Below are 16,135 nucleotides of genomic sequence, written 5' to 3' on the forward strand. Positions count from 1 at the left end.
TCTCAGTTCAGCCTGTTGCCCTTCCATGTTTCACTGGGGCAATCAGATTTACAATCTGGTCTTTTCTTCACCTTCTACATGTCACTGAAGTGGATCACATTCATCCATACTGTCTTGAGGATCTTCTCAAATTGACCACATGCATTTCCTCTTTTCACCAAAGACCCCAAAGAGAGAAATAACTGCAGCTTTTTGGAACTGATACAAAAACACATTTTGAGATACTGGCTGACTGAGATCAGAGATGTAGCTAGCTTTGGTACAGCAGGTGCAGTGGCACTGGGTCCAGAGCCCTGAGGGACCATTTATCCCTGATAATTGCTGTGCTTTACTAACCCGACAGCAGTCAAAGGGGGCACTTGTCTTGCTTGCTCTAGGGCCCATGACATCCTTCCAGAGTTACTGATTCAATTAGCTTCCACGAGATAGGTCACTGTAGCAGTTTGGTGCTAACTAGCCAACTGTTAAGAGAGTCAGTAAGTCTCAAATCTTTATTCCGCAAGTGTCATAAGTCACAGAACCTTTACATATACAATAATAAATGTCAATATTTCCATAAATCAAGAGTGCAATAATCTGGTAAAAATGACAGTATTAAATCATGTACATAAGACCTCGAATAATTTCCTGATTGCTGAAGCTGTCTTAATAAAATTAAGCACTGCGTAGCAAATATCTAGTGCAGGAAGTTGCTGCAGATATTCCAATCCTAACTGGTACTGTCTTATGTTTGACATGCGCAATACAGGAACCAGGTAGGAGGATCTGGGTCCAGAGTATAGTGAACAAAGCAATATAAAGTGACTTATGCTCTGTTTCTCTAGCACTTCTCCACAATCTCTTTATAATTAACAGTAAATCCTTTGCGGATTGGTGAACGCTTCAATACGCCTAGTTTCTCTAAGGATTTCTTTAAATATACAAGCCCAAGTATCGGATTGACCATATCTAGGAATAGGAAGTGAGCGATACAAGTTCTAACTAAGGCTGCCTCCGGGTTCACAAAAGTAAAGGGGCTAAACTAATCGGGTCCTCCACATAAGGTAGTCCCAGTTCCTTGTGACAAGTGAAGGTGAAAGTACTTTTGGGAACTGCAAACAATCATACAGCCCTGCTGAAATACATTTGCTTTTGTACAGGTTTATCATCTCCAAAATTGATTTATGCTTTAATGTCTCTACAAATCTAAAAATGGCTTCAACATGTTCTTGCCAAATTGCTGTGTTCTCGCAATGAGAAGAGGTTTCCAAAGGAGCAGTGAGCTAAAAAAAAGAATCCCTAAAGACTAAAGTACATTCTCCAAAGGTATGCCACCCATTGTAAAGTGCTTTGGTTTTGTTATTTTGATGCCCACACACTTTCTGTAAGATTTAGAATAATTTAAATCTTTCATGTAGGATAGAAAAGAGTCCAATAACACCTGCAGACCATTTTGTAGACCGGGCGATCATACAGCATCATCTGCATATAACAAGGTCGGTAGCAATTGGTCTCCCATGCTAGGCATGTCCCTATTAAATGCTTATTAATCCCATTTATGTAAAGCAGAAAGAGGAAAGGAGCTAGTATTCACCCCTGTCTCACACCCAATATTGAGCTAATTTTAAAAGTACTTTCACCAAGGGAGCTATATAGGACCGTTACTGTTAAGTCATGAGGAAGCCGTCGAGTAAGGAGTTCAGAATCCACCCCCATTTTCTCCATTCTCATCCCTCACTTTGCTCAATTGACTAAATGGAAGACACTTGTTAGATCAATGAATAACCATATGCAGTGCTCCCTTATTAACCACGACATATTTGCCTGTGATAAGATAAAGATTTAAAGATTGCTTCACTGTTTCAATTCCTGGTCTGAAACCAAATTGGACATTGGACAGGATCTTATTTTCTTCGGCCCTTGCTTCTATGCTGGAAAAAAGCACTTGCACCAGAATCTTAACACTTGATTCTAACAGGGATACCGGTCTGTAGCAAGTGGGTGAGGCTCCTGTTTAAAAAATAGGGAAAGTGATAGCAGACCTTTAAGAATGTGGAGTGAGGCCCTCCTCAGCACTCTGTAGCACATAGTTAACATAGGAGCCCATAAATGAACATTAGCTTTTATAAAGGTTGGTGGGAACCCCGTCTGGACCAGGAGCTTTGCCTGTAGCACATTGATTAATAGTCAGTACTAATTCACATTTTGAGTATGTCCAATACCTAATATATCGGGAGCTTGTGACAGCTCACTGCCTGCTTGACAGATATTGGGAAAATAGGGAACCCACTTGTCTGTCGGTATCAGAGATTCAACCTTCAGGACATCTAGGTCTGAGAAGAATGGGTGATTTACTACTTCCGAGAACTTTGTATTGTCCCATAACCTTGCTGCGCCTGAGATCTTCCCAAGCTGTGTGCCTGATCTTATTTTTCATCTTCTACAACGTGATTTTATAACTAAGCCTAGCGTTTTTCATGTCTAGTTCTGAACGAGGGTTGAATTTAAGGATGGTCTCTAGATGTTTGAGAAGCTGTGCAGGCCATACAACATCATCTATGTAACAGAGTATATGAGGTATCCCTGTTTGTAGTTAAATATTTGAGATAGACCTGTATAAACTTTTAAACCCTGCCAATATAGAAGAGTTATTGGGGTTCTCCGATAAACAAGTTAAAACAGATTCCATATTCTCTTCAGCAATATTTTGATTAAAAATCACAGGATTGACTTTCGCCCACTTAATTTTAAGGCCTTTAATTCTGAGTAGGCTATTGCAGCTATTTTATTCCTAGGACATTTTACATGTGGCACTTTAATATAATGGTAAGGAGATTATGATCACAGAAACACTTTGGGACAACTTTAAAATCAGAATGAAAGGGGGACATTTGGTTGATATGAGGATAAAATCAATTCTACGTCCCAGGGAACTTCCCATGAAGGCTAGATGCTATTTTGCTCCCTTTCAACTATGTCACAAGTAAACGTTACATCATACTTCACTGTAAGAGTATTCAAAGCTCTGCCAAGCACTGTAGGTCTACAGCGAGATCTATTTTCATCATTGCCATCTAGTTGTCTTCCACTAAGATGGCATAAGGAAATATTAAAACCATTGTCAAATGTGCTCCCTTCTTGGTTTTGGTGACTTACAATTACTTCACACCTTTCTTTACCATAATTGATCTTTCGTAATCCCAACCTGGCTTTGTCTTTTGTCTGCAAATCATTCATATCCTTAAACAAAATAGATTTTTTCAGATCTGGCACTAAGCAGCTTGCAGGATTCCCGCTTTGGTAGTCCAACAACGGTATTGATTAGGCCTTATCATTGGTTACTTCTTTCCAGAATGTGAAGACACCAATCTAATGCTAAAAAAAAATTCATTGACGTTTCTTTGGATCAAACAACAAGAATTACTGTACCCATTTCAAACGCAACATGTATTTGAATGTTCTCATAGTCTCGCATAGATAGTTTTCTAAGGATGGTACCTATCACATTTTCATTGGGAAAATACTACGGAAGTGTATGTAAAAAATGGGTTTATGCTTCATTCTTGGTGTGTAAACTTACTGATTTTGCGATTAGGTCCAATTGCCGACTGACTTTATCTATGGTTGGATTTTTAAAAAACAGTTAACTCTGCTATATTGTTTTACTTGATCAAGACCTCACATCTGATTTAGAGTTTTATGTGTATGGGTTACTCTATGCCTTATATCTCATGTCTCTTGCAATAATGCTGATGGGATGTCCATCACATTTGTGACTAAGTAACCCACCTGCCAAACTCCAAATCAAGCCCTAAATCTTGAATATAGTCCTGCAATCAAAGCAGTTCTTATTTTTTCTGTCCAGGGAAGCCACAGAGACACTATTGACTACTGAAACTGTGGTGCCAACTATTGCCACCAAGTCAGTCATGAAGACACCAGCTGGGAAGAGGCCCTTGAATCTTCTATGTCTTGGATGTGGTACCATATTCTTCACAGTGGATATCTTTTTAGTCGGGTTTCATACTTACCCTCTGTTATCTTCCATGTGCCAATTGTACATGGAATGGGCATTTATCAAAACAAAGAAACTTAATCGAGGATCTGATGTTGTCAAACAAAACCAACTCTGCAGTTAACAGATGGTTTTGAGGGAAAGAGAGTACGTTTTACATTCAACTTCTTCAATATGCAGATGACATTGTACTCATGGCTTTGAATTTTTCTGATTGGTTAAAGAAGTTAAGGGAACTGGATTATAGTCATAGGGTCAACCTTCTCACCCTTAATAGCAACAAAACAGAGATAGTGATACCGCAGTTATAACTTGTTTCATGATCATTAACTTACAGCTGTCTTGGTGCCCAAGTAAGCAAGACTGGTTCTCCACATTACCATCTAGCAACATTGAAATAAATAAGGAGTCTCCACTGAACTATGTCTTTGGGCGTGTCATAGCCAAGCTATAAAGCCCCAATGATGGACCAGTCCTGCAGGTTTTGAAAGCTAAATTGCTGACATCACTATCGTATGTACAGGAAGCATATGCAAAGAGGCTTAGATTGACATTTATCATAATTCAATGCAGCACTGACAGATTATTCAGGCTTCCAATGTCCACCTCCCAAGCTGAGCTTAGACTTAGTTTTGGTTTGATGAAATAGATATTGGTAGCTAAAGCTGTGTTTTTGTGGTTCTGCCACATAATTAGAAATGCGGAGGACAGCATCTTTAAAAGCATTGTGTGTGAAGCTCTTGGTGTACATACAACTGTCACATTCAACACTCTGGTCCAAATGCCTTCTACAACCCATACAGGACTTGGGTATCAAGGAAGTTTGAAAAGGAATTGCAGCTGCAGGATCATTTAAAGAAGTCATTAAAGGCAGGTTAAAGTAAGATTTTATTTGGATCATGAAGCTATATCTGTACGCAAACACTCTATAAAATGGGTTAATATGTAAACAGTTCTTTATTTGATATTTGGCAACCGTCGGGGAGCTCTAAGACAATTTTAGTAATGAGTATTTAAAAGTTAGCTTTACTTAGTGTCTTTTTACATTTTAGGGTTTGATTCTTTCTTTTTCCTCTTTCATTGTATATGTATTATAGTGCCATGCTTTTTATTATCTAATTAGATAAATGTTTTTTATTTGAGATTAGTGCTCCTTTTACCTAAACTTAGGAACAAATGTGACTCTACACTGTTGAATATTGTTGAAGCAGAAGGCTTCTTGCCATCATTCTAGCCTAGATGCAATTACTCAATTTCATTTTAGACTCTATTCTCATTTTCAAACCATATTTCAACCATGTGACTAAATCTGTATCTAATCCCAGCACACCACCTGAAATAGCTGCCCAATCTCTTGTCATGTCCAAGCCCAATTTCATAAATGGTATTCTAGCAGGCATGCCTCACTGTTTACACTCTACGCTCAAGCCAATATTGCACTCAACCAATCAACTTAAAAATAAATAAATAATTGGCCTCATCACGCACATTCTATTTGAACCACGCTGGCTTCATATGCCAGCAAGAATCAAATCCAGATATTAACCACACTCCTTACAGACAAACCTTACACAAACTGTAATGCTAAAGCTAAAAGTACCGTACCTAAAAACATCTCTTGAAAAGAAGCATATTCTCTGGTGCTGCAACCTAAGTTGAATTAAAGTAAGCCTAACCTTCTTACATTTAAAAAATGCATAAAATCTTGCCCCTTCTGCCCCTCACTGAATTAAGGGCAACAACACTATACCCACTGGTGCCTCCACACCTTCCACCCCATTGAAGAGTGTCCTGCATGCTGCTACTTAGCTCATCAAAAGTCTTAAGAAATATGACCAAAAGAATCCTCTCCTGAAGGAAACCTTGGCTACAATGATAACCATGTGTCATACAGCCTACTTTATCAACTACAAGGCAATAGCAACAAACCCCACTCTACCATGCCGGCTGATGCAATAATCTATTTATTTATGAGTTTTGTATAGCACTAAACAGACCCGAAGGTATCGGAGCGCTTTACAACATATATCGTGATGCAATCAGTTATGCAGTGTTACAATAAACAGCATTGTTTTGTGTCAATTCTTGTTCAGGCGGTCTAGGGAGCGAGTCAAAACACAGGCACTGGGCAGGATTCTTTTGGTTGTAGAGATCTATCACATTGTGAGGCATCTCTCCATTCAGATGAGATCAGTTGAGGAAGAGGTCTTTGAACTGGCTTTTGAAGTTCACGAAGGAGGGATTAGTCCTGATGTGGACTTCTAGATGGAGTTCAACATTTTGGGTGCATTTCCCAAGAAGGAGCGAGACAGAGTTTTTGTTTGCAAGTTTTTGGTGGAATGAGAAAAAGAGTGTTGGTGCTCCTGAGGTTCCTCGTTTGTCCTGCCTTCTTGAGTTTGGAAGCCAGGTAGTCCGGTTTACCGGTGTGAAGAGCTTTATGTGTGAGGCAAGCAGTCTTGAAGTTGGCATGCATTTCGATTGGGAGCCATTTTAGTTCTCTTAGAGAGGGAGAAATGTGGTTGTATTTCTTTACTCCAGTGATCATCCTGGCAACTGCATTTAGAGTTGCTCGGAGGGGAGCTAAGTGAGATTTTGCCTTGCCCGTGAGTGTTGCGTTCCCGTAGTCCAATCTGGACAGAACCAAGGATTGTGTGGCCAGATTAAGGTTGTTGGGCGGAATTAAGGGTTTGATTTTGTTGAGTAATTTTAGGTTCAAAAATGCACTCTTCACTGAGTTCTTGATATGTTTGTCCATGTTTAGGCTTGGGTCCAGAGTGATTCTTAGGGATTTTACAGAGTCTGCCAGGGTAAGACTGCAATTAAGACCGTCAATGGCTTTTAGCCATTCTGTGACTAGGGGAGCATGCTCCTTGTTGGATATGAAAAGGATTTCTCTTTTGTCTTGGTTGAGCTTTAGGTGGTTGTGGGATACCCAGTGTTGGACTTCTCGTAGAGTTTTGTTCAATTTTTTTAATGTCTCCAATTGAGGATGTTTCTAGGTATCATCTGCATAGAGGTGGAAGGTGATGTTGTCTTTTTGGAGTATGGAGGTGAGGGGCTCCATGTAGATGTTACAGTGATGGGGAAAGAACTGATCCTTGTGGGACTCCTCTGGTTATAGGGAGAAGGTCAGACGTGAAGTTGTTAATTTTTATTCTTTGGGAGCAGTTCTGAAGGAAGGTGGTAAACCATTGTAAGACCACCTCATCTGCACCAATTCTCTCTTGGAGTACATTTATGAGCAGTGTGTGGTCAACCGTATCAAAGGCTGCTGATAAGTCAAGGAGTATGAGTAGGCAGCTACGGTCTGCATCGAGTGATTTGTAGACATCATCTATGACATTCAGGATCGTTGGCTCTGTGCTGCAACCATTTCTGAAGCCTGATTGGTGAGTATCTAGAAGGTTGTTGATGTCAATGTGTTGGTTAAGTTGGAGAAGATTGCATCTTTCCAGGATTTTGGATAGGAGAGGGAGATTGGAGACCGGCCTGAAGTTGTTGGGGTTGTTTGGATCCAAACCTGTTTTTTTAAATAATGGAGTGACTTGGCCGATTTTTAGACACTCTGGCATGATTCCAGTACTCAGGGAGCTATTTATAATCTTGGTCCACAGAGGGGCTACGGTGAGATTGAGCTTTTAAGCCAGCTGAGCAGGAATAGATAAGCTATGTGTGCGGAAGGGTTGGACCTGATGATCATTTCCGTGATGTCTGTTTCGGAGATGGGGTTGAAAGTCTGTCAGCTGCTCGGAGGGTGCAGAGGGGTTTGTTTCCTTCATTGCTAGGAAGTGGGTTATCATTAGCTGACAGGAGGTGGTCATCAATGGAGCATTCAATCTTGGTGATTTTATCGTGAAAGAAATTGGCAAAGGTGTCACATAGTTCTTTTGAAGCCTGTATGGTTGATGTGGGAGGCTTGGCTGTTTGTTGTTTGATGAAATTGAAGAGTTCTTTGAGACGGTTTTTGGCATTGTCTAGTGCACTACAGAAGAAGGTAGATTTTTTGTTCTTAATGTTTTTTGAATTTCCTGCATCCTGATTTGAGTTGCTCAAGGTGGGTTGAGGACCGGTTGTTCCGCCAGAGTCTTTCTGCAGCTCAGAGATGTCTTCTTTTAGAGTTTAGGTCTGTGTTGAACCAGGTTCTCGCTGGGTTGTTCCTGACTCTTTTTTGCTTCAGGGGGGCTACTTGGTCTATTATGGTTGCCATTGTTGTATTGTAGTGTGAAGTGAGCTCATTCGTGTTGGGGGGAAGTAATGTTCTTACCCTTTCTTCCAGGTCAGCAAGGGGAATCTGTCTTAGATTTCTCACCCAATGAAGGGCATCCTGTGGACGGGGAAGGCAGTGAGTCAGATGGTAATGTGAAATGGGATGAGGTGGTGGTCTGACCAGTCGACAGGAAGGATATGGTCTATAGTAACTGTATCTTCCTGAGCTATAATGGAGTCCAGGATTGAGCCTCTATTGTGTGTTTGCTCTGTGCAGTGTTGGATCAGTTTATTGTTGAGGAGTCGTTCATTTAGGGATTGGATCAGAGTGTTATTTTCATCATTCCAATGTAGGTTGAGGTCCTCTAGTATTATGTTGTTGGAGTCTAAGAGTGAGCAGTGAGTTATCAGGTTGGAAAGGTGTTCTGGAAAGAGAGAATGTTGCCTGGCAGATGGTAGAGAAGGTGGTAGTGTATTGTTTTGTTGTTCTTAGTCTTAATGGTGGAGGATAAATATTCTAATGTACTGTAGGAAAAGGAGTCCATTTTGGTTATGGAGATGTCGCTCTTGCGTATGATTGCAATACCCTGCCACAATAGTTCTTTCTGTCTTTGTTTATGATTGAGAACCCGTGGTGCACAAGCATGTCAAAGATTGGTAAGGAGGATTCGTTCAGCCAAGTTTCTGTGATGAACGTGATGTCGAGGATTAGGATGGTTCCTGCCAGTTCTGTTGCGTGTTTGGTCGTTGATCTGCAGTTTATGAGCATGCAGTGGGTCGTTGTCTTGTTGTCGTGTATCTTCTTGGTGTAATGTGGTCTCTCCCAAATCACGCGATTACTTGGATGGTGGAGCTGGGGTTGGTAGTTGTAGAGGCAAGATCGGTCGCCTCTTTCATGGACATTGTGGCGCTTGTTCTTTTGGGTCTCTGAGGCTAGTTCGCGAGGGGGGTTGAGTTCCAGTTGTGTGGCTGTGGCTTGTGAAGGCTTGGGTGTTGTTAGTTGGAGTCTGTAGGAGGGGAGTGTAAGCGTTGGAGAGGCTCCAGATCGGAGGTGATATTAGATAATATTTTGCTTAGGCCCTGTGTTATATTCTCTAGTTGGCTTTCCACCAGGGAGAGTCTTTGCGACATATTCAGGGAGGAGGGGGGTAAGAGAGTTGAGATTTGAGGTGAGTTGTGTGGGACAGTCTAGGGATGTTGAAAGCCTGTCGGTGAGACGGTGAGTTACGGTGTCATTGATACCAATGGTACTCCAGTAGTTGCCGAGGACATGTGGTGGGAGTACTCTTGTGTTTTAAGCAACGGTTTGTTGAGTCCCGTTGGGTGGTGAGAGTTAGGAGACTTAGATTGAGTGCCAGCTCCCCTGGTTGTCTGTATAAACGAATTGCTAGGAAGGGGAATGGGTCAGGAGGCGCATGTGGAGTTATAGCAGAGACATATCTCGGAGATGCTCTGGATGAGTTGTATTTGGTGTACAAGTGGGAAGTTGTGTAAGAGGAAGAGAGGGTGGTGTCGGAGGGGATGAGATAAACTTTGGTGAGTCTGGAGATTGTTTTGTGAATTTGCGTGAGGGGATAGTAGGTTAGGGGAAAGGGGGATAGGGGATACAGGGTTGTGTGAGTGATTAAAGTGAGTGATGGCATTCCATAGCGTGTGAAATAGGGAGCCAAAAAAGTCTAGGTTGGTGTTGTTGGCTTGATTCAGGACTATACCGCTGCTGTAGATGGTAGCAGATGTGTTGCCGCTGCATGAAGGGTGGTTCGTGTTGGAGATCGTCAGTTTGCAGCTGAGAAGGGTGCTAGTTATTTTGGATATGAGGAGGTGGAATCGAAGTATGGTGTTCAATTTCGAGGGACGATGAGTTGGAAGATGAGATCCATTTTCTGTTGGCCTTTGGAGGAGCAGTAGTATATATTGGTGATGAGAGTTTCCGGGAGTTGTGTAATCAACCTATGTTTGAAGTTTCTTTCTGCTTTGAGTGAGAGATTAGGTGGGAAGGTGATGGAGAAAGAGTTAGGACCATGGGTTTTCAAACATTTCGTAGAGGGGCGGGGGAGGTTGATGAGGCAAGACGCATTTTGCGTCTGTGGTTGTCTTGATGTCCTTTGTGCCCAGTTGAGCGGGTTTCCGCTAAGGGGTCTCTGCAGGGTAATAGAGTAGGAGGGGCAGATCTAGGAGGTGCTGGAGTAGGTTTAGGACCTTAGTAGTTTGGCAAGCGGAAGTTTATTCGATATTTGTTGATTTTAGATTCCCAATTGGTTTAGTTTCCTTCTTAGAGAAAGTCATCTTTCAGTTCCCTAATTTCCCAGCATGTCTAAGGAGAAAGGAATTATACCCTTTATTGTTAGTTTTCTCTTCCCAGTTTCTCAGCCTGGCTAGTGATGGAGGGCTCAGTCCTTTGTTCTTTGTCCAAAGTAAGCTAAGTGGTTAGGAGTTAGAACCCCACTCAAATACTGTTCAGAGTTAGCTGATTGTATATAAAGGAATTAGACTAGGCCTTGGTGGTGAACTTTGCTCCGTTCGTTTAGTTTGCAGAATTTTATGCACTCCGCGGAGCTCGCGGAGTGCAGAAAACTCTGCTTCCCGATGTGCAGCAGAGTTTTTTCCCGGCTTGCCATCGCAAATGGTAAGTTCGCGAGGGCCAGCTGCCGCTCGGGTAGAATTTCTACCCAAGCGGCAGGAATACCAGCACAAACTGCAGTTCGCACTACACTCTGCCACTCGTGGAACTTCGCAGAGTTTTTATGTAAATTTGCAGAGTTCCGTGTAGCAAAACTCTGCAAACTATGCCCAGGCCTAAATTAGACCCTTTATTGTTAGTTTTCTCTTTCCAGGTTCTCCCCCTGATGGGCTTAGTTTTTTTTCAGAGTAATTCTAGATACTATCTGCCACGTCTGCCAGGCCAATAGCTGTGTAGATTGATAGGTAGGGGGGGCTCTATTGCGTTTATAGCATGAGCAGATAAGCGGTCGCCACCATTTTAGGTGTCGTTTCAGAAGCAAGTGGCATGGGTGGCAATACAGCTGAGTTTGATCGGTAGCTCCAAATCCGAAAAGCGATAGGAGATGCCTGATTGATACACCGCCTGAAATGCTGCATGGGAAAATCGGACCACTCCTTTGGGATGTGTGATCCTTGGGCAAATTATGATCACACTTTAATTGAATACATTCTGAGTGCAGCTAGTGGCGCCATCTTAAGGTCAGGCAACCTGTGCCAGCATGTCAGATATTTGTTGTTGCGACCTTGTAGGAATGTGAACATGGATTAGGATGAGTGAACTGGTAGCGCTTACTTGTATCTGTTGAAAGCATGTCTCTTGTAGGGCAGGTCACTTGATTAGGAAAAATAAAATATCTCCCAGATTCACCATCCTCCTAAAATCAGGAAGGGCAAAAAAAAGGAATAGGATAAAAACCTTCCAAAGTTATGCACCAAGAATACATAACAACTTTACCTACATGCTAACAATAAATAAATTGTTATCAACTAACAGCTTAAGTATCTCCTTTAGCTGTAAAATTAAAATGTGTCAAAACTTTGCAATTGGACTGCATACACCACCTTTGGTGCCAACACTGGTATTCTGGCTGCACACTTCTTTCACAGTATTCCTTAACTCCCTTCTGGAAAACATTCAGGCACTGATTTTCTAGACATTTGTCCATGTCGTCTTGTCTGGTTTTTGTTCTGACGGAAGTCCTGGTTTGTCCCCTTAAACTGTAATTCAAGCTCTAATAATATAATTTTTTGTTAATGGCCCACTGCCACAGAACATGTGTGTAGCTGAGTGCTCAAATATTTTACTGAAGATCTCCTGATTGGTAAGGAATACACATGAAATGGTATGACGTAAATAAAGTATAGCCCTCCCTGCTTCTATGTACGGTTTGCTTTTCACAGTTGTATGACAAATCATTAATTCTTTCTTTTTTTTGTTTTGTTTGCAACCTGCCTAGAAATCCACCTCCGACCCTGTGCCAACCAGAGCTGTGGTCAACAGAACTAAATGACTTCATTGGCAAGTGAGTCAATGATCACATTTTTTAGCTTGTAAGAAGAAATGCTTGGTCAATTTATCCTGGTTATCGTGCCCATCATATGATCCAGAAAGTCTTTGCACTTTGAGATGCTAAGTCTTCTTACACCACACAGTGCACTTACATTTACAGATGCAACCCTTCCTTTCCACAGTTCTTACTCAGCGAGGTTGAGTTCATTCCCCAGTGAGGCAATGCTGCTCTCTCTTAACAGATGTCAAGCTGTTCCTACTGACTTGAAGAATTGCAAGATCCACCATCCCGTAGCATCTGCGTCTCATAGCACCACAGTAGCATCGACACTGAGTAGGTTGTTTTCTAAGGTTTTTTGCAGGCTTGCGCAGATGATTCAATATACCACAAAACATTGCAGATTTTTTTTTCATTATAAGAGACCACAGATTCCGCTCAGAATTGCACAGTGCGATGTGAATGCTCACACAACCCTTAGCATATCTTAGCCAGAATGCGCATGTTGGGGGAGGGAGTGACTCATAAAGGCTATGAAGAGGACTATTTGTGTTCACGTGACAATACTAGGCACTGATGCAAACTTGATTGACATGGACAACAATGCAAATGGCTGAAGGAGGCTGAACCATTGCCCCATACTCTGTTTTTTTGTTCTGTTGGCTAGCCAAAATTAGAATCACAATCAAACTGAAGAATGGCAGAAGAGGGCTGACTCAGTCTCTCTCTCTATATATATATATATAACTTTATTTAGATATTTTTAAGTATGTATTTCAAGAAATTTGGCAGGACGACTGAAACTGTTTTTTTACTGTAGAACTGAAAATTGCCGAAACAGCTAGAGGCGTCCACATTGTTCAGCCCCATAGGCTTCAAAAGTCAAATGTGACTAAGGAAGCATTAAATGCTGGAGAATTCACAAAGGCCTCTTTGTAACAGCTCAACAGACTCTGACCATCTCATTCTGGAACTCTCTGTGCTCTAAAATTAGCTGTTTAAGGAAACTAAAGAAGGTCAGTTCTCCATATTTGTGAACCCCAGAAACAATGCACCTGAACTGTTGGTCAGTATATCTGCTGGTAATAAACAGCTTGCATATCACCGAAAAGAAAAGGATTTCAGAAGCATTGCCATATACCCCAGGAGCATACAAAGTGTGAGAAAAATTATTCAAATCTGTATTCAATTTGTTAAAAAAAAAAAGTATGTACGTGTCCGGGTCATTCTCGGGAGGCCACGGTCACTGTGGCCTGCACCACCAATTGGCCTTGCCAATTACAGTACCAACACAACTACTAACCATCATGCTGCTACAAGTGTGACAATTCCGACTGTTCCAGACCCTCCAAGCTATCATGGTGTGAGGTATTAATAATTTACCTGTATATTGACTTATTACACACTGTTGTGTTCATTTCAAAATTGACAGTAAGGGCCACCATGTGGTGTGTTCTCTATAGAGCCAGTGCTGACAATTAAGTACTGGTGCTGACCACTGAAAACCACCAGCTCAAATTAAGCACTTATTTAAAATGGATAAAAGAGAGAGAACAGTGTTTTATATGAAATGGGACGAAGTCAAGAGTTCAGGCTCGCCGTGATGGAGCGTGGGCCAGATGCAAGGACCCAGTGAGGCCAGCTGAACAAAAGTACCTTAATCTTGGTTGCGTCAACAAAGATGTGACTTGCAGCCAAGCGATGCATTGGTGTTCTACAGGAGCAGCACTTTATACCCACCTTCAAGGACCCAGGATTGGATTGGCACCACTTGGCAAGGCAAGACTCACAGAAGGTGCTGTAGCTTGGAGGTTGGAGGTCTTTGATGTCCCTGAGAATTCAGAACAGAAGGTAAGCTGACAAGCCCTTTGGTTCTGGGTTGGAGAGATGCAGGTCCAGTCCTACTCACTCCCAGACAAGAGGGCAGCAGGCAACAGGTCAGCACATCAAAGCAGGAGTCCAGCATAGTGGCAGTTCTGGTAACAGTACAGCAGAACTTCTTTCTGGCCGAGTATCCACATGTCCAGAAGTGCACTGAAGTGATGGTGTCTGAAGCCCAGCATTTATATTTTGGTGCCCTGGCTCTAGAAGGTGGGATAAGCTTCAGACAGTGGCTTTTAACTGCAGGGAATTCCCCTTCTCCCCCTGCCCTTGCTACAAATTTGCTTAAAATACAGCTTTACCATAAATTGTGATTTTAAATTGTGTGTCCAGAGAAACCAAACTTGAAAAGTCTATATTTTCCCAAGTGGGAATTACAGTTCTAAAATGTAATAAGGTAGTCCAAATTTTCATCTATTGGAGAAATGGGCCTTGCAGTAGTGAAAAATGAATTTAAGAGCTTTTCACTGCCTGTACATGTAAAACTTAAAAGTATATGTCCAACTTTTTAAATACACTGCACCCTTTGGGCTGCTCAAGGCCTACCTTAGGGGTGACTTATATGTATTAAAAAGGAAGGTTAGGGCCTGGCAAGCAGGTTAACTTGCCTGGTCGACATGGCAGTTTAAAACTGCAAACACAAGTTCTGCATTGGCGGACCTGAGACCTGTTTAGAGAGCTACTTAAGTGGGTGTCACACTCAGTGCTGCAGCCCACTAGTGTCATTTAATTTGCATGCCCTGGGCACATATAGTACACTTTAATAGGGACTCATAAGTAAATTAAATATGCCAATTGTTGATAAACCAATGTTACCATGTTTAAAGCAGAGAGCACATGCACTTTAGCACTGGTTAGCAATGGTAAATTGCCCAGAGTCCTAAAACCAACAAAAACAAAAAGGGGAGGAAAAAGACAAAATGTTGGGGTGACACTGCAGAAATGGCCAGGTCCAATACCTTCAGAGACAGCTGGTGTGTTTGGGCAAATGTGGAGGCCCTCCTACCATTCATCGGAGGAGAGAAGTGCTGGGTACATAAGCACCTCAAAAGAGAGAGCAGGTTGCTCACAATGAAGAAGACTGAAGATTGTGTTTTTAGGCGGTGGGTGGTCAGGGTCCAACTGTGCATGTTTAAACTAGGTGAGGTCATACTCACCCTAAAGTAACAAGTTAGTGTGCTGATGTAAATTGCCATGCAGTCCTATACTACAGTCCTATACTACAGTGCTACTGTTTGCTCATGTTTATAGGGCAAGATGGAGCCACCATCTCACCGGTTCATAGCAGCATGTAAAAGCCAGAGTCAAGGTTGGAGGCGGTGGGTGACACTGGCCTGGGGACTTGTGTGAGCAATGGACTCCGCTCATCTGTATCTTTAATACACTCACGGATGTGCTGGAAATAAATGATGCGCAACTCTTTTCAATATACACTTGAGCAGTTAAGTTGGATGTTTAGAGGGGCACGGGAAGAGTCTGCATGATTATTTCTAGCCTCCTCAGACAATGAGCAGGCTACTGCACTTTAGTTTGACAGATAAGTGTTTGATCCTGCCTATTTTGTATCCTGCAATGGCCTGTTTTTGACCAGTTCAGTCCAACTTTATATGACCTCCCACCCTGCTGTGTCTTGGAAGGCCGAGGCATTCCCTAACGCTTCACTTCCGCCATACACCAACCATATCTATCCTCCACTTCCAAAACAGAATGCAGGGCTGTCCTCTGCCTTTCTTCTGACCCCCTTGCCCAACTATATGGTGTTCATACTCACTCTGGGACTCTCCAGACAGGGGTCCAGGATGGGTGATGTGGCCAATGGATCAGTAGAATGTGTGTATAGTGGGCAACGTAGTCTATGGGGAGGGAGATGTGCAGTAGTGTTCCCTATTGGTAGATGTGGTCTGAGGTGCGAGATGTGGTCTTTTATGCAAATGTGGCCTGTAATGGGAGACCTTGTCTATAATGCAGATGTGGTTTAAAGTGAGATCTATGATCCTAGGTGGGAGATGTGGGCTAGAGTGGTAGATGTGGTTTATGTTGTGAG

At 42.2% G+C, this 16,135-nt stretch overlaps 1 protein-coding gene across 1 annotated transcript in view; it reads left to right on the forward strand.

Moving 5' to 3' along the window:
• MYO3A (myosin IIIA) overlaps positions 1–16,135 on the forward strand; it is a 1,336,625-nt gene that overhangs the window by 219,896 nt on the left and 1,100,594 nt on the right. Inside the window, exon 8 of the mRNA XM_085630108.1 lies at positions 12,160–12,225. Within this exon, the coding sequence (XP_085486234.1) occupies positions 12,160–12,225 (66 nt within the window). The remainder of the gene's footprint in view (positions 1–12,159; positions 12,226–16,135) is intronic.

The sequence above is a fragment of the Triturus cristatus genome, chromosome 10 (assembly GCF_964204655.1).
Source record: "Triturus cristatus chromosome 10, aTriCri1.1, whole genome shotgun sequence".
NCBI classification, from domain to species: Eukaryota; Metazoa; Chordata; class Amphibia; order Caudata; family Salamandridae; genus Triturus; species Triturus cristatus.